Source organism: Scomber scombrus, chromosome 11 (genome assembly GCF_963691925.1).
Source record: "Scomber scombrus chromosome 11, fScoSco1.1, whole genome shotgun sequence".
NCBI lineage: Eukaryota > Metazoa > Chordata > Actinopteri > Scombriformes > Scombridae > Scomber > Scomber scombrus.
Window position 1 is genome coordinate 12,523,265 of NC_084980.1, and position 18,438 is coordinate 12,541,702.

General features: G+C 39.3%; 2 protein-coding genes across 2 annotated transcripts; both read left to right on the forward strand.

Moving 5' to 3' along the window:
- Positions 1-523: 523 nt before the first annotated feature.
- Positions 524-12,227, forward strand: LOC133991254 (endophilin-A2-like). The gene is made up of 8 exons (XM_062429761.1): positions 524-707; positions 4,425-4,493; positions 4,591-4,807; positions 6,287-6,420; positions 6,564-6,722; positions 7,824-7,927; positions 8,322-8,455; positions 9,488-12,227. The coding sequence occupies exons 1-8, from the start codon at positions 663-665 to the stop codon at positions 9,667-9,669; spliced, it is 1,044 nt and encodes a 347-aa protein (XP_062285745.1). The 5' UTR covers positions 524-662; the 3' UTR covers positions 9,670-12,227.
- A 409-nt stretch (positions 12,228-12,636) lies between these two features.
- On the forward strand, positions 12,637-16,481 carry stap2a (signal transducing adaptor family member 2a). The gene is made up of 11 exons (XM_062429314.1): positions 12,637-12,744; positions 13,569-13,640; positions 13,730-13,849; positions 13,932-13,988; positions 14,085-14,236; positions 14,336-14,467; positions 14,580-14,649; positions 15,597-15,699; positions 15,797-15,892; positions 15,981-16,109; positions 16,195-16,481. Exons 1-11 carry the CDS (start codon positions 12,637-12,639, stop codon positions 16,248-16,250), a joined length of 1,095 nt encoding a protein of 364 aa, XP_062285298.1. The 3' UTR covers positions 16,251-16,481.
- Positions 16,482-18,438: the final 1,957 nt, after the last annotated feature.

Sequence of the window (18,438 nt, forward strand, 5' to 3'; positions counted from 1 at the left end):
TGTGAAGATTTGCTGCTATTTTCCATTTTGCTTTCCATGGGCTTTCATCGGTTCCAACTGAATCCCTTAGGACTCCCATAAATTTCTAAAACATCTTATGGGGACTCTGTGGGAGAAAGTCTTGGTTATTGTAGGATTTTCACAGTCTTATTGAAAATAGCTTATTTTTTTCTATTGGAGCTTACACATATTTTAAACCTCTTAGGAGAATACTTTCATTCATTGTTTACAAGAATTGCCTATGACTTTTATTCCTTAATTAAAATCGTACTTCAATGGATGTCTTTCTCTGTGAAAGTCCAAGTCAGCAATTTAGTGTTTGTGTCTGCAGAAAAAGAAGGATGTTTGGATGATTTGTGTGTGTGTGTGTGTGTGTGTGTGTGTGTGTGTGTGTGTGTGTGTGTGTGTGTGTGTGTGTGTGTGTGTGTGTGTGTGTGTGTGTGTGTGTGTGTGTGTGTTTGACCCACTTTATCCAACAGGATGGAGCCTCCCACATTAAGCTGGGGCCAGGAAATAGTGGTTGCCTAGCAAGTTCCACATCCACGGTGCAAAGTTTGAAGACGTGTTGCTCGGTCGGTGTTTGTGCCAATTGCAAACTCACAGAAAACTCATCTTAAACACGTTTTTTTTCGAGATCCAGGTGGCAACAGAGACGGTGCAAGATGTCCGTCGCTGGATTTAAGAAGCAATTTTACAAAGCGAGTCAGGTAAACGCGCGACTTTTTCTCAAAAACATTAGCTGATAGCTCGGCTAGCTAGCTAACACTATCGTTTCGTTATGGGAAACGATACAACACATTGCTTATAAACACCGTATGAAACGCATTACTTTGTTGAAAAGTACGACTAGCTACATTGCTGTTTAACTTTTGGTAACTGTCTTAAGAGTTGTTGTTCACAGATAACGTGGACATTAACTCTTGAAGTTAAATTAGCCAGCGTTAACGCTACTCTATAAAGTGTTTATTGTTAGCATCCATAATGAGGTGTACTAAGTATACCTGTGTACTGTAATAAGTGTACCCTCACGTTATTTATTTATTTCACTTAATTGTGTTAGCTTAGTGAGCAGTTTATGTGAGTTGCAGCCAGGTGTTTTTCCATCTAGTCTCTGTAGCTTGTATCTAAATATCCAACATATTTAACCCATACATTAAACTAAAGTGCAATATTAATGCCAACCATGTTTCTATTGCTGCTGACTCACAGAAGTCAGATAAGGAAGGGTTGAGGTTCTGGTTTTATTGAGTTGGTGTGTAGTATGTGATGTTTGGGGTTTCGTTCTTGTTATTATGTTAAACACTACAGGAGGTCATACTAGTAGGTTCAGGTGGATGTTTGTCATTCCTAACCTGATGGATTACACAATCTTTTTAAAACACCTGTGTCACAATCTCAATTAAACAACATGTTTGGTGATTCACCTCTCAGCCATGAAGTCTGTAATAATGATTCTGACTTTTGAGCTGATCTGATCTGTGACCTAATTTAGATAGTTATGACATTTATAAATACATTTATTAAAGAAAAGGTGTGATATGAAGCTTTATTATAACTGAGCTAAGAATTAGGGCTGGGCAATATATCGATATCATGATATAAGACTAGATATTGTAGTCTTATATTTTGGATATCATAATATCGTGATATGGCTTAGGTGTTGTCTTTTCCTTCTTTTAAAGTCATGTCATTTTCTAAAACTTTTGTTCTAGCTGGTCTATTATTTTCTTTACCTTTAACTTAGTCATTATATCCACATTATGTTATTGTGTTAATATTTTGTGAAAGCACCAATAGTCATCCCTACAGTGTTGCAATATCGATATCAAGCTAATGTATGTAATATTTATGATGGTGATTTTGTGCTTTGAACATCTTATTTTGGAATAAAACTGGTTATCTTAGCCAGTTTTATATAACAAAGCAAACCTCAAGATTTAGTTAATTGTCATTTCTTCTGTACTCGCATAGCCTACACAAAAAACCAAATGCTGTTCATCTCCGCCACAGCGGTGAAACAACAGAAAGGATAAAGATCTAAAAAAAAAAAAATCCCTTACAAATGAAAAAAACTTGTAATCCTTAGAGAAAACAACTAAAAGAAACAGCAGCACAGTGCATTATAGTGCATTTAGAGGGGAAAGTGCACATCTGTTGTGTGTCATGAGTGACCAACACAGATGTGGGGTTATATAATCCATTTTGTTATTCAGCTCAAATATTAAAGTAAATGAGAATTGCTTAATGCCATGTCAGTCAAATGTCTGACTGCTATGTTGTTTACAGACATTAACTGGAGGCAGTTCAACACAATCAGAGCTCTGCATTTGTTGCTTTTTAAACTCTTTATTGAATCAGGTTTCTTGAACAAACCCGCCGCATGAAGCTCAAAAACCGGTAGCATGTGGTTTTGGTGACACCTGCTTTGGCCCAACAACATGTAACAGTGGGTCTGAGCTCAGTGGGTGTGTAACTCACTTTGTGGGTTATGGCATCCTAGTTATGTGAATACTCTGCCCAAACTAGTTTCAGGTTCAGAAATCCAGTAGGATTACATTTGACATTTTTTCTGGTCTATATAAACTTTTGTGAAACTTAAACAGTGGAGGACCGTGGATAAAACAACAGTACAGGCGGCTGAACTGTTTTGTATATTGACATATGAAAAGAAAGACACCAGAGTGCAGGAGGATAATCTGTCATGCAAGTTTGTTGCTTAAGAAAGTCGACGTCATACTGCCATAAAAATATAGGCTACTTTTTACAATTAATAGCCCCTTTTACATAGCCTGTTCAAAGTGGGAAATCCACGTCACTGTTTTGTATAAAAGGTACAAACATGGAGTCAAGGGGAAGTTGCTGTGCCAATAAGCCGGCTACTGAGGTAGTCACAGAGCTGGATTATTTATGTGTGAAAGGGACAGGGAGACGAAGCTGTTGTGTTACATGTCATGCCTCTGACTCCGAAACACCTGCATGCTGTGTGACAGGGAGGTGACTTTATGGTGGCTTTATGGTGGTTCAGTGTACGACGGCAAAGATGGATCCTCCTTACGACTATAATGTGGGTTCTCTGTATGAACGAGGCAAATGACTGAACAGAATAATTGAAGTCTGCCAAATTGCTAAGCATACGTCTATAGCTGACATTATGCACAAGATGTGTATCTAGTTTTATTCATTGATCAATAATATTAAACCCAGATACTCTTCTTCTGGTCTTTTAAAAGGTGACACCCCAGTCTCAAACATTACAACAGCTTCTTACCAAATCTCAAACCCACATCAAATCTGCTTTATAATCTGTTTGTTATTTTACTCATTTAGATTTAGCTTTCAGCAATTTTAAGTAACAAATGCTAAATTGACTTACAGCTAAATGTTATATTACAACTATTTTTTCCAGATAGATGACATGCTTTAGACTGACAGTGATGGGAAGGTTAATTAGTCATGGTCGACAAAAACTTTTACTGGCAATTATGAAGCCAGATGGGGCGCTAAATGTGTGTCTATGTGGATTTCACACATCTAGATTTCCCAGAGATTCATTAATTGCAATTAAAACACTGAACACTGACTTCATAATTAGAGAATGTGTGGAGCTGAATTATATCCCATGAACCACCAATCTGTGTTTACAGTATTTTCGGGGCGACCGAGTGCTCCTCACAGAAGAACTTCTCCAAGCCTGTGTGTTATATAAACCAGAGAGACTGGTTGATCCATCTGGTCACAGAGGCTTGTGTGCAATGTGTGTTGCTAACAGCTGCACCGAGTTTAGCCAAATGAGAGGGAGCACACAATGAGTCTCTGTTTCACCAGCCTGCCAACTGGACAGGATTTTAGAGTTTGTTACTCTGGATAAGAAATGAAAAATGTATGGGCCATGCGTGAGTGAGTGTTTGAATAAGTTAGCATGTGTGTTTAGGAAAAGTATCCATGGATGTGGTTGTCGTTAAGAAAACTGCAATGTGTGTGCTGAGCTGATGGAAACGGGGAAAGATATGTATGGATTAAAAACTCTCAGTAGAACGTAAAGTCCTGTTTGCAGTACTCATTTCCTCATACAGACTCGAGGAGGTCCTTTTTATGATGGAAAAAATGGATATGTCTTATAAGGTAACTGTGTTAGCCAGGCGAGTAGAAATGGTGCAAGATGTTACATTTCCAGTCAAGTTTGGAAACAGACAACAGGGTGGTTCTGAAAGTCTGGACCTGCCCTGCAATCCTCTGATCCCCATATCAGCTCCAGCAGGTCTGCTCTATATTCTACCTCCCTCTGGAGGTGCATTACTGGAAAAGAGGAGAGTTAAACAAAATATTCACAATGATATCAATAAAATGTAGCATAATATAGAAGAAACTGTGAGTTGTGTTTTGAATATTCTGAGTTCATTGCTCTTTTTGCTCCGTGTTCACAGCTGGTGAGTGAGAAGGTTGGAGGCGCTGAGGGAACCAAACTGGATGAAGACTTCAAGGACCTTGAACGGGTACCACATACATTTTAAGATAATACCAATAATTGATTTGATTTGAGTGAAACAATGTTCAAAAGTTGTGTTGTGAAATAAATTTGTGTTCCACCAGAGAGCAGATATTACCAGCAAAGCAGTGGTGGAAATCATCGGGAAAACATCAGAGTACCTTCAGCCCAACCCAGCGACTAGAGCTAAGCTGTCCATGCTCAACACCGTGTCTAAAATCCGCGGGCAGGTGAACAGTCCAGGCTACCCCCAGTCTGAGGGCCTCCTAGGGGAGTGCATGACAAAGTATGGACGGGACATGGGCGAGGACACCAACTTTGGTGAGAACAATGGACCTATATCTTCCTCTGACTGCAAACCTACTTGCATTTGTTTTCATAAGCCTGTTTTAAACACAATACTGCTGTAAAGAAGACCCCTCATTATGCCATCTTTGACTTTTTACATAGGCAGCAACATTTCTTTCTAAACAATAATGGTGGATGTGTTGAGTGTTGAGATGCTTTTGCTAGTCCTGCATGTTTATCCCACTCTTGAAAAGCAAGCAAGTTACCATGTATACAACATCGGGGCACACACATAATGTCACACCCGTGAGGTAGCATGCTGCTTCTCTCTTTTAGGTAGAAGTCTCCTTCCTTTCAGCTACCTCTGCTGCTGGCTTAACGGCAGTGTAGCAATACCCCACATTCTGTGCTCGTATGTTTTATAGAGGCGGTATAATATATGCCTTAGACTGCATAAAAAGACTATAATTTCAACTTTCTCATAGAAACAATGATTATGATTAACATGCCTCACTAGGTCCAACATGCCCTAATGTTGCTGTTTTTGTTTTCTTAAATTACATTTATTTCTGTGAGGGGCCATGTACAAAAAACATTAATCTCAAAAAGAGAAAAGATGCTCTGCACCAGATTTAGCTAACAGCTAATTTCCATCCAGGTATAGGAAAATATAAAACTCAGAGTAAACCCTAACAACACTCAAATAAGCCAACATACAATTCATTCCCACGCAAAACACACACACACACACACACACCTTCACCTCATAGGAATAAACGTATAACAGAATATAGATATCAAAATATATACATGCATATGGGTCAATGACGTATAAGGATTTATTTAAAAATAATAAATATGGGAATATCTATTGCAGTAATTCAAACATTAAGAAAGATTGAGTACACATAAATACATATTAAAATAGTAAATTAGGTGCTTTATGTGTTTTTCCATCTCGATGAATTAGAACTGACCTTAAAAAAGTCATGTGGTGCGACCGTGATCTATCTTAAAATAAATGAATTTAAGTGTTTTGAAACAAATTATTTGCATGTCCTTTAAGTTTTTGTAAATAATAATCTCATATTTATGTTCTATTATGTCACAGTTGCCTTCTTAAATGTATGTAAGACTTATTTTTCCTGTAAATTGCTTAAAAATGATTGAAAAAATTTAAAAATACAATTCAGTTAAGCATACTGTATCAGTGATTAATATTAAAAGTGATATTTTACTCTGAATTTAATAAAGTTATTGGTTTTATTGGTCGCACCACATGATGTTTTGTCCCTTTAAATAACAGAAAAATTACTAATAACTTGTGGTTTTTGAAAAGTTAAAGTGATTTCATATAAAGGAAAGGTACTACATATATATGGTATTTTTTAAAATCAATTTAAACCTTTTTCTAACTGAAAAAAATGCAGTTAGACTGAATATGTCATAGGCACGTCATTGACCCATATATCAAAGTGATAAAAAACTGTTGTTTGTGTCTGTTGACTGCAGGTGGGGCTCTAGTAGACATAGGAGAGACAATGAAGAGGATGGCTGAGGTCAAGGACTCTCTGGATATTGATGTGAAGCAGAACTTTATTGACCCGCTGCAGGCAGTTGCTGACAAGGATATCAAAGACATTCAGGTAGATCAGCTGCAATAGTATGAAAAAGAATTTGAAGTCTAGAGACTTTACAATTTGAATAAAAGGAAAATGTCACCAGCAGCAAATGACCATAAACAAGTATAACTACTTTGAGCTTCAACTGTCCAATCCCTCACTATCAGCACCACCTGAAGAAGATGGAAGGCCGCCGTCTGGACTACGATTATAAAAAAAAACGTCAGGGGAAAATCCAAGATGAAGAGATCAGACAGGCCCTGGAGAAGTTCCACGAGTCCAAAGAGCTGTCCGAAAGTTTCATGCACAACCTCCTGGAAACTGATGTGAGTATCCAGTAGACTAAATGTAATTCAATTTGATTGAGTAACTTCTGCCAAAATGATGTAAACATAAACGTTGCATCTGCAGTAGTGCTAGTGAGGCTGTCCTTGTTCTTCTACAAAGTGAAAAATAAACAGCAGCATGACAAAACATGCTGTTACATCAGATTGTCTTTTATTGCTCAGAATTCATCATTTCTGACTTCACTGCAAGAGAATAAATTCATGCAAACATTTGATGTTTTTTAGTGGTGCAGGTTACTATTATTTCAAGCACTAATTAATCAGATGTCTTTTTTTCAACTAATGAATTCTTTAAAATAGTAATGTCAACATTTGTTTAAGTGCTGAATTGCATTTAAAATGTGTTACGTCTAATAGAATCCTCTAAAATGTTTTGAATAGGCCATCTGATTCATCCATTGGAAATTGATCGTCAACTTAGGAGGTGGTCGGATAGATTGATAATGTTAACACAAGGCAAATGTTATAATCACAGAAGAAATGTGTATAAAAAAAAACTTGAAGTGATTATTTTGATTTCACTGAAAGCATGTGTGGCAGAAACAAGACTAATAATTTCTCTTTTTTTTAGCAGATAGGTGTACTTGAAATTGCAAAGAGCAAATTCAAGATAAAGTCAAAAATTAAATTAGCAGCATCCATGAATGTATTAAAAGAACACTGACACTAGATAAACATCATCAAGCAGTATATGTATCTTTACTTTGACTGGTGTCTCTGTGACTGAATGCTTTGCAAATGCATTCTGCTCTCAGCGTCTCTGCCAGCAAACCAAACGTCTGTGTCTTTAAGGACAGTATGTGTCAGGTGATATGCCTTGTGGTTTTTTTCCACAGTGACTTGCCGCAGTGTGAGCTTGTCAAACCTGTTTTGTTTAGTATTCATTGTGTTCACACCTGTCATAATGAGGTTTCAGGGCTCTTTGAGTGAAGCTATTGCAGTGATGATAAACAAATGGGAAATGATGAGAGATAACACCATTAAGGAATGAACAGTCAGTTTGTAACATAAATGCACTGAAAGGCCCAATTCTGTTTCTGTGTTTTGTCTCAATCTAAAATAATTTGTGTGTGTGTGTAGGTGGAGCAGGTGAGTCAACTGTCTTCTTTTGTGGAGTCTCTGGTGCAGTACCACAGACAGGCCTCACAGATCCTGGAGGAGCTTTCTGACAAACTGAGAGAAAGGTCAGCACCATGACTATTTGTGGAACTTGGCATGCCTTTTGTGTGTTGAGGCTGTGTCCTCTGGCTCATGACAGGATGATTCAGCAGTACCATCTTTTACCCATCTACTCATAAGCAGGGAATATAAAGTAGCAGCTAATGCTGAGGATAGATCACTTATGTTCAGTGAACAATACATATTTAGGTCATTGTTAATAAACAAAGGTTATTATTTGATATTTGTTTTTCTTCCAATAGAGATAAAATGTCAGTTTTATGGTGGAATTAGTTGTAGTTATAGTAATTGTATTTTTTTGAACACAAGAAATTGATTTATATGTTTCCTTATCTGCATCAGTGTTTCCCCTACTTGTGAGCGCAGACAGGTGAGAATTTTTGTTCTGATCTCATGCAGGGTTAACGATGCTCAGTCCCAACCAAAGCGAGAGTACACACCTAAACCCAGGCCATCATTTGACTTTGGAGAGACACAACACTCCAACGGGGCCTATGCACCAACTTCAGCGAGCCCTCCATCTTACTCTCCTGGTAAACTTACTTCTCTAAATTCTGTGATACTTGTGCGAGTGAGGTTGAACATCTGTGTGTTGTGAAAGGCCTACTCCGAAGAAGGCATGTGTACAAGTGAATCTCTTTCTTACGACTGACATATTTTTCCTTCTGCGACAATATCCAGCTCCATCTTTCCAAAGAACCTCGATCAGGAGCAGACCGCGTGAGTGAGACAGATGAAGACGTGTCACTTACTCAGAAATAGAGCAACTCACTAATTGCCCTCTCTCACGTTGTACATTTGTGAGGCAGAGAGGTGTTTGCATGTATTGCAAGTAATTTACTAACATTGTTGAATGGTGTCGTTGGGTCCACTGTGTCTGTCAGGTTCCTAGAACAAGATGGGGCTTGTCAGAGTGTGAATATTACTCTGCCTGCAAGGCTGCAGAGACATAATCATCAGCAAAGCACGCCCTGTATTTGTTTTGACTGACTGTGTTATTTTAATCAGTCTTGATTACATGGATGTTTAACTTTAACTGAAGTCAGCTTTGCTGAATTGTATGCATCTGCTGCCCTTTTCACTGACTAAAACTTCTGAACCTCAAGAAAAATAAGTACATCACACATGGTTTATTTCACAGATTTAGTCAGAGGTTGAATTGAAATTCTTAACTGTCTCCTAGAGTCCTACCTTTTCCTAATCTCATTACTTCTATAATCAAACACAAGAGAGTGTAAATGTGAAAAGTCTTGGGCCTAAACTCACGGTTATTATGGTAGGAATAAAATATGTGTGCTATATAATATGTCAGCATTGATCTTGAGGTTCAGAAGGATTCTCTTACCATACTGTTGACTAAATCCTTTTAATTTTAATGATTTTTATGGCCTATTACAGTTGCTGTAGGCCTATTGGAAAACACTGGTGACAAACTGGCTCTTATGCAGCAATTTTAAAGGAGAATGTACTAATCTTGTTAAAGGGAAATCACAAATACTATTTTCAAAAAATGACTATTTGTTCTTTCTCCCTCCTCGCATCTCTCTACTGTCTTCTTTCTGCAGCTGAGGCCTGCTGTAAAGCCCTGTATGACTTTGAGCCAGAGAACGAGGGTGAGCTGGGCTTCCACGAGGGTGACATCATCACCTTGATCACTAAAATCGATGAGAACTGGTTTGAGGGATCCCTTCGTGGCAAATCGGGATACTTCCCCAACAACTACGTTGAAGTGGTGGTGCCTCTGTAACACTGAAAACAAAAGAGGCAAGAGGGAATCAGCAGGATGGAGAGGATGAAAAGGGGGGGGATAGAGGATTATCAAAATATATCTCTTCTTTATTATAATTAAAAGGTTAACATCTCAAGACAGGGACATAGTTTTTTGTATCACAGAGCTATTTGAGTAAAGGGGACAAGTTCTTTTTAAAAGTTTGTCAAGATGTAATGGATTTTAAAAAAGTAAGGACAGAGATATTTAGTCAGAAAAATTATGGCGTGATGTTAGGGTGCACTTACTTTAGTTCCTGTCTTTATGTCATTCTCTATGCACCTGTGCACTTTGTACACTACACTTCTATCACCGGGACTGATGAAGAAAGGATGGCATGTATGATAACATATCCTGATCCACAAACACTAAGAAGTACACTACTTCCCTATACTCTGAACCTTTTTTATATTCAAAATATATTAACGCATCCTTTCTACGTATTGGTACTACAAACAAGCATACATACTCTTGCATTCTTCTAAGCACCATATTTCTACACTCCCAGTTGTCACCCAGTTGCCTTCAGGCTCTAGTACTGTTGTAATCATGGACTTGTTTGCAGTCAACATGGAGGACTGGCTGCTGTTCTGTCCTCCACTGCCATCTGGTGGTACTGGAGATCATGTGTTGTACATTCTGTTATCGCTTACCAAATCCATATTGGGTAGCTAGTCTTAAGTTTTAGTTTAGATTTTTTCAATTGCATATATAAAAATATTTGTACAGTACCAGTCAAATGTTTGGACATACTTAGTCATTCAAGGTAATGGAAAGGTGTGCCCAGACTATTAACTGGTACTGTGTATACAAGCGTCAAACCTAGCTGGAGCCAGTCAGCAGGTAACATTGAGTGACAGCTGTATTTGACTGTTATTTCATTCACACACTACAGCTGATCAGAAACTCAAAGGCTGTTCAGTGTAGATAAAAATGTTTTAGATTTGATGACTCTGTAATTATGCTTCATTATATTTATCACCTTAATTGTTGCAAAGTTGTCAATTATTTAATTTGCCTACAGCTCTTAAGTGTTTCTTATTGCTCTCCAGACTCTTATCTTTATATAGCTAATGCCAAAGAAAGGTTTCATAAACACCTTAATTGCACAGGGTTGCAGTTTGTCATTAAAAGGAAACAATTGATGCATGATCTACCCCCCCTCAAACATTTTACAGCATAACACCAAAGCCATAAGCACACATCCTTCAGCTCCTCTATTTTCTCAGGCTCCATTGATACTGCTGGCAGTGTCACAATGTTTTGTGGGTTTTTACCCAACTGTTTGTGAAGCTGGGATTTGTTTTCCTCTATAGTCTTGGGTAAGCTTGGCTTTAGTATTTTTTAACCAGTAATTAGGAGCATGGAAATTAATCTGATGTGTGTTGAGTGTTTTTGTACCTGCCTCGGTTTTCAGGCTGAAACTGCACCAGACCTGACAGAAAATGCTATCCCACAACTATTGTGTAGTGAATTTTCTAATAATGAGGAAGGTCTTTACACAATGGCTGGTTTCAGTTTCAATTAAGCCTATTACAAGCAGACTATGAACTGTGAGGGTTTGCGCTGTTCACTTAAAATGCCAACTTTCTCCTCTTGTCATGATCTCCTTGTTAGACCGCCCCCCGCCCCGCTCAACTCTCCCATCTCTATTTAGACCGGGAGCGGAACAGACAGGTCTTTTCAGCAAAGAAGGGCGCACAGCAGTAGATTATGCCCTCCCCCACTAGTCTTTATTCACCACCTGCCCCTGTACCCCTACCCCCTTTCTCATTATCTGCCCCATCCCAATCCCATGGTTCCTCTGGAGCTCAGTCTCCTGCGCCATCCTTGGCATAATCTCATTGTTATCATAGTATGTGCATCTTTAATGTTATGTTTGCATTACTCCTATGTTATTCATGTTATGTATAAGGCCATGGGGTTTGGCTGTGAGGAGTAATAACTGTGTGGTTCAGGTGTGGGTTTACATGTCTCATTACACTAAATCAAAAGCCCAGAGTTACAGAGAGGGGGTAGAGGATCGGGGGCTCAGGTTGAGCTATTATGTAGCTTGTATAATATTGATGATGAATAATGTCGTGGAACAAAGGGCAAAGATCAATTTTTGTGTGCTGCTAGTGTCACAGCTGAAATAGTTGTCTCAATGCTGCGGCTGACATTTATTGCAACACTAAATTCTATGATGGCTGGTATTATGTTAGTACCCTTACGAGTTGCAGTTTTGCAATATTGATGAAGTATTAACAGACCTTAAAGCTTTATTTTATTACATATACTCTTAATGTAATTTTTCTTTGTTTAAAATGTAACTTCTTTGCATGTATCTTCATTATAGCCTCTGTCTTATGCAATGCCTTATTTTTGTAACTGTGACATTGTGGGGAGACGGAAAGTGGGATTATCCTGGATTATTTTTAGGATGTATGGATTACCTCTTTATTAAATGTAATCTTCTGTGTATTGTATATTTTTGTTACTACAGGGGGAATGGATGCTCTTCATTCACTTGTTTAAATAAATATTAAATAATTTGACTCCCACCGTGTCTTTCATGGGAAATTTCATCCCAGGCTCTAAATTGGTGTTTTTAAATTGATACAATTCAGTGATTAAATATGTACAGAAGCGCAGAAAATATAATAGTCATAGCATTATCTTTTTGCATCTGACTTCATGTAGCTTGAATCTTAATTAAATGTCTTGACATTTGCACAATTGCTCATTTTGTTCAATAAACATGTCTATATCTTTTGGACGCTTATCCCCAAACCCTCCGATTTTTAATCTGCACAACCACCCTTCTGTATGACCCCCAAACACAGCAGGATATACCAGCCAGCTGTTGGATTATTGCCACAGCACTATCTCATCGGGGAAGGCGTGTCACTCCCCGAATTACTCAGCGCCCCTTTGTCCTCGGTCGGTGCCCAGCCAGCGACACTCATGGCTGCTGCACCCGTCAGGCAGCGCTCGGGGCCGGGGGGACCCCGTGCGCAGCTCCCACCTTGCTACTATGAAGGCTACCTGGAGACGCGAGGACCGAAAGAAAAGGTAGGCTCGCCCAGTGCAGATCAAGTGCCATGTTTTTTTCCAATGCGTGCTGTGGATGGTGGTGGGTCAGTGTACCGGCTGATCCCCCCATTCCCAGTGAGCTGTCAACTTCCTTATTGTGTTAGAATGGGCGAGGCGAGACTGTACGCTGGTGCTGCTGGGGGATTTTTCACATGGAGGTTCTCAGATTTGTTATGCTCCTCAGTCTGGTTTTGCAAGAATATGACAGGAAAAGCATGCAACAATTTATGAACCAGTCGCGACGTATGAATCGTGGAGACCCTGCTGTCTTAACGTTACATGTCATTTAAATGACATCACATGGTAGCTGTGTCCCTTATCATAATAAATAGACATTTATATCACATACTGTATTTTTGCCAAGCATTTTCATTACACATATATTTTAGAGAGATATTTGCTGCTGACTGAGACATAGATGTATTTGAGATCCTCATCCGTGAAGTGAATTTTCAATATCAAATACAAAGTTACACAAACTGAGATTGACACCATTGCTAAAGCATCATTTTGTTTCCATTTCTATGTAACCTGATCAAAAAGGAGGGGAACCCCTCTCCCTTAGGGCACCCTCTCCCATTAGGCTTCTTTTATTGAAGTACAGAAATGCAATCTGAGCCTGGCTCAGGTGCAGGGTATTGCAGTGATCCATGGACACAGATTGACAGCATCTGCGGCCCACCCATCATCCATCTCTGGGGACAGGAAATGAGATAAATAGAGAAAATAGATAGGGAAACAGATGTGGAAAAGCGACACCACTGTTGTCACAGCAGCTTATTTGTATGGGGTTTTTCTGACAGGCATCCAAGCGTCTGTGGACCTGTCTGTGTGGGAATGCTTTGTATTTCTTCAATAATGCCAAGGACACTCATGTAAGTTTCACATCAATTACGTCTTATTTTAGATGCATTGTTATGTATTGACACAGTAACATGAAGATTTGTGTTTGTGTGTGTTTCAGTATGTAGAAAAGCTGGACCTCAGTGGGTTTGTGTCCCTGAAGGACGACTGCAGCCGGGACAGAAACCTGGAGGCAGCCAGACTTATCCTGCGCATGAAGGATGGAGAGACCAAACTAACAGTAATGCCCACTCAAAATGCACACGCATACATTAAAATTAACACTTTTTAACAATGAGTTCAAGTGCAGTCTTCTTTTCTAGGCACCCAACTTGGAATCAAGGGAGCTGTGGAAGGGTTTCCTCTTCTCTGTCATTGATGTAAATATTCATCTTTTACAGACCTACTGCATTCCTGTACCAGCCTGTCTGTAATGTGCAGTCTCCTAACAAATTATCCGCTCTGTCCGATCATAGCTGAATGTACCATCTAGTCTCACATTGCTGCCGGGCCAGCTGCAGATGCTGAGAGAGGTGGTGGAGAAAGAAAGGTCCAGGCGGAGAACTCGCACTCCCACACGAGCTCCTCCTTCACCTCTCTCTGTTCCTTTAGTTGGAGAAATCCCACCGTGAGTTCTCCTCTGTGTTGAGAAAATGTACTGTATACTATTTGTGTATGTGAATGACTGCATTAGCATTAATAATATGTATGTGTGTGTGGCACATAGGTGTTTTCGACCGGTGTCCCGAACAGAGGCTGAAGTCCTTTTAGAGAGACACCCAGACTGTGGCAACATGCTACTTCGTCCAGGCAGAGATGGATGCTCACTGGCTGTCACCACTCGACAGGACCTCAACGGGTAAACACCTGCTGAACATTAGGACACCATAGCTGCAAATATCACAACCAGACACCACAGTCAATGCAAACATCACATGCTCCCTGATTGTTCATATCTTTTTTTGCTCCAGATCAGTGTTCAGACATTACCGTGTGACTCAGAGGGACCAAGGTGGTTACGTCATTGACGTAGAAAATCCAGTAAGTGCGTAATACACCTCCAGATAAACAACAACAGCAACAATGTTCAACTTTTCAGAATGTGGAATCATACATATTGTGTACATTATTTACAGACTAATTCATGCAGTATATTCACATTCATAATTCTATTTCATGATTGTGTATTTATGGGAATACAGGGGGCTAAATATTAGAAAAGGTAGAAAACAGATTTGTTAACAGGAAATCAAATATTTCAGGCCCCAAAACTCACAGCAGATCTGTCTTGTTGTCAGATAACACTTTCTCTCACCTTGTCAGAAACAAATATAGCTTTGTCCTCACACAGATTTTTGTATTTTTTAATAGTTTTAGACACAGCCTTTTTCAAAAAGAAATTACAAATTTGAGTAATTATTTGTGATGATAGCAATCAACAATGTCTCTCGTTATGTATAAACACCATTAAAGGATAAGGCTGGTAATTATCTATATTTTTCTCATTGCTTACAAATTTCATGTACAGAACCAACAATGAATTGATCCTACTTACATGTATTGTGTGTGTATCCTAGGCTTTATCATATTCCTCTGTGTAGTAGACCTCTGTTGTTGTCCAAAAACTATTGATAACATTGCTGCATTGGGTGATATGTTTCTTCACCACAAAGGCAAAACAATAGTTTGTTTGGAAAATGCTCCAAAGACTATTAACAGTGAAAATATTATCAGTCTCCGGAGAGTAGTTCTGTGTAAGGCAGACCTTTTCTAGCCTGTGGTGCTAGATGTCACAATCTCTTGACTTTGTACTACATTGTAAAGAACTTTAGTACAAAATCAAGAGGTTGTGATATGTAGCACCACAAGCGAGCAAAGGATCAATTCTCATATCAGTTCATTGTTGGTTTGGCTCACCAGTTTAATCCTATTACAAACCATCAACTTTTAAGGTATCTACTACAATAGATTTCTGCTTGCCACTGCAGATTCCCTGTGCTACACTTCACGAGGTCATCGATGCCCTGGTTGAGAAGACGGCAGGAACTCTGCAACCTTTCCTCCTGGAGGAGCCTTATGAAGAGAATATCAGTAAGGCAGTTATCCAGCTCAAAACTCCTTCCAAGTCTTTAAACAGTAATTTAATTTAATTTTGGGGTGTTTTGTTGTTGTTGTTTTTTGTCATCAGCATACGTTTCTGCCAATGATGAGAATGGAGAGAGGATCCTCCACACTGCCCCGTCCAGCCCACTGCCAAAGGCTCCTGCACTGCCCCCAAAACAAGGTTAGCCACTTTCACATGAAATCATCTGCAGAGAGACATAGACAGGCAGCAAAAATGATCACTGCTTTTTTTTTTCTCTCTGGTGCAGATCGTTGGTCCAGTAGCCCCCTGTCCAGGTCCCCTGCCCCAGACCGCCGTATCCTGACCTCACCAGTACCGGCTTCACCCACCAACCCAATGAGACGACTCATTCTCTCCCCCTCGCCTCTCGCACAGAGTAAGTGCTTACTTCGCCTGCTGTAGTCACCACCGATTTATTCACAGTTCTGTTTCAACCCTCAGTTTCTTCTGTCCTTCAATAGCACTCAACGAGGAACTCAAACTGAAGCTGGAGAAGAGACGAGCCAGTCAGGAGTAGAGGAACATCTTCCTGCTGCAAGCTCAGCCAATCTTCAGTGCCAAACCCCTTCTCACCGCAGCTATGTATTCATCCTGTGCCTTCTAGGTGGAACACAAGGGACTACAAATTACTGCCACCTTCTCATAGGGAGCTTCAGGATGTTCTGACTTTCATTAGTTTTGGTGTTGATGTGTGTATGTCCTTAAGAGCAAGACCGGTTGGTAAACACTGGATTAGATTCATACAACCTCACAAAATACTGCCTACCTTGGTTGGGTAAAAATCCACTACTGCTTTGCAATATGACTGGCAGCTGAAAACCGGTCGTAGAAGCACCAACACATACGGGACCACCAACTGAGCCTGATATTTTCCTGTCTGAGCCTGTGTCTGTGTGCTGAGCTGCTAGTGTTACTGCTGCAACACCAGAGACCAAGAACAAATAAACCACTGATTGCCAAGATCAACACCAGAGCGACAAACTATGACCTGACACCTGAACTGGAACTTTATCTACCCTGAAAGTAAATGAAACCAGGCACTGTCAGGTTTCAGCTCAGACAATATATTCTCATTCACCTCTTTACATGTGGCATGACTGAAAAATCATCTGAACACAGCTGAGCTGGCCACAAACTGAAAACTGCACAATCTCCGCCTGCTGCTCTGAGTGCTATTAGTGATTGATAAGCAACCATTAATGTATTGTTGATTTAATGACACTGCTGTGGCTAATTTGTGACTAAGCTTACATCATGTCTGTGCCACTGGTGCATATTTTCAAGTGTTTCCTTATTCTCTGCTACTGTGTTTGTGCTACTGTATGGTGCTATGACTCACCAGTGCTCAGACCTACCTAAAACCTCCAGGTGATCTCTGTTCCTCTTCAAAAAAAGAAAAAGAAGAAGAAAAAAAATGTCTACTGTATTGATATGCAAGGGTGCCCTCTAGTGGAATGGATATCGACTAAAGGGACTCTTTAGTAAACTTTATCAGCACAGTCTGAGTATTAACATAAGAACAAAACACTTGAGATAGACTAAACCTTTTCTGATGCAGACCGAACCTGGCCTTGACTATTGGCTTTATCACACCCTCTGCCCTACCTCTACCTTCTCGAAAGTACTACAGTTCTGAGGGTGTTTAAAGAGTAATAAGTATTTACACATGGGTGACTAATATATTTGAAGTGTCTGAGTACTAGTGGCAAGCTGTGATCAACTGACTGAAAGTGTCTTCTTACAATTAACGGTTTCTTGTATGTTTGTACATTATGTGTTGTGACTACTTGATCACTATCAAAGAATAGTGTTTGTTAGATATGGAGGGCATTAAATTGTTTTGCATGGATGTCATTTGTCCTTGTGGTGAATTGATTGTCCATGCTTTCTCAAACATAGTCCCAGTCGCAGTCTCATAGGCACAAGTCATTGATTGAAGCCTTGATTTCCTGTAATGAGGAAATTAGAAAATGTTTGAATCAATGACACTATGAGTAGAATAAAAGAAGTGTTCAAAATTGTGCAAAAGTCTAAGCTATTTTACAATTCAGCAGGGCAATGGAAGGAGTGTTTTGTTGTTGTTTTTAAGTTTTTTTTATTTCAGTTTATGGGGCATCTTGCATGATCTTAGAAGCTAAAGGAAATATTTATACTGGAAATCATCAGATTCACTCTCCTTCAATGAGCTGATTCCCCCCTCCCCCCAAATAATTCAAGTTTAATTTATACTCATTTGGTTATGAAAGTGATTTTTAGGGGGCTTTCCTTTACAACTTTGTGGTTGGTTGCAGATCTTAGAGCAGCCACAATTAGTTGACTAGATTGGGTCATTTTTGAAGAAAAAAATACAAACATGATCTTGTTCAAGTTTCTTAAATGTGAATATTTATGATCCTTAGTTAGTAGTGGTCTATGACCATAAAGTAAATATCTGTGGGTTGTGGGCTGTTGCTCAGGACAAAACAAGACATTTAAGGTTGCACCTTGGCCTTTGGTAAACAGTGATTAACATTTTTTTATATCATTGTTTGATATTTTATAGACCAGACCACTAATTGATATTTGAGAAAATAATAAACAGATTAATGAATAATGAAAATTATAGTTGGCAGCAGCCCAGAGGTAACTCCCTGTGTGTCATCTCTCTACTATCAGTAGGTAGGCTATAATAAAGAGGCAGATTTTTTATTAAAGACTAGATTTAT

Coding starts and splice junctions, on each gene's coding strand:
- stap2a (XM_062429314.1), top strand. CDS start 12,637: ATGGCTGCTGCACCCGTCAGGCAGCGCTCGGGGCCGGGGGGACCCCGT. Junction 13,989..14,084: donor TCCTCTTCTCTGTCATTGAT/GTAAATATTCAT, acceptor GTCCGATCATAG/CTGAATGTACCATCTAGTCT. Junction 14,650..15,596: donor TCATTGACGTAGAAAATCCA/GTAAGTGCGTAA, acceptor TTGCCACTGCAG/ATTCCCTGTGCTACACTTCA.
- LOC133991254 (XM_062429761.1), top strand. CDS start 663: ATGTCCGTCGCTGGATTTAAGAAGCAATTTTACAAAGCGAGTCAG. Junction 4,494..4,590: donor ACTTCAAGGACCTTGAACGG/GTACCACATACA, acceptor GTGTTCCACCAG/AGAGCAGATATTACCAGCAA. Junction 7,928..8,321: donor TCTGACAAACTGAGAGAAAG/GTCAGCACCATG, acceptor GATCTCATGCAG/GGTTAACGATGCTCAGTCCC.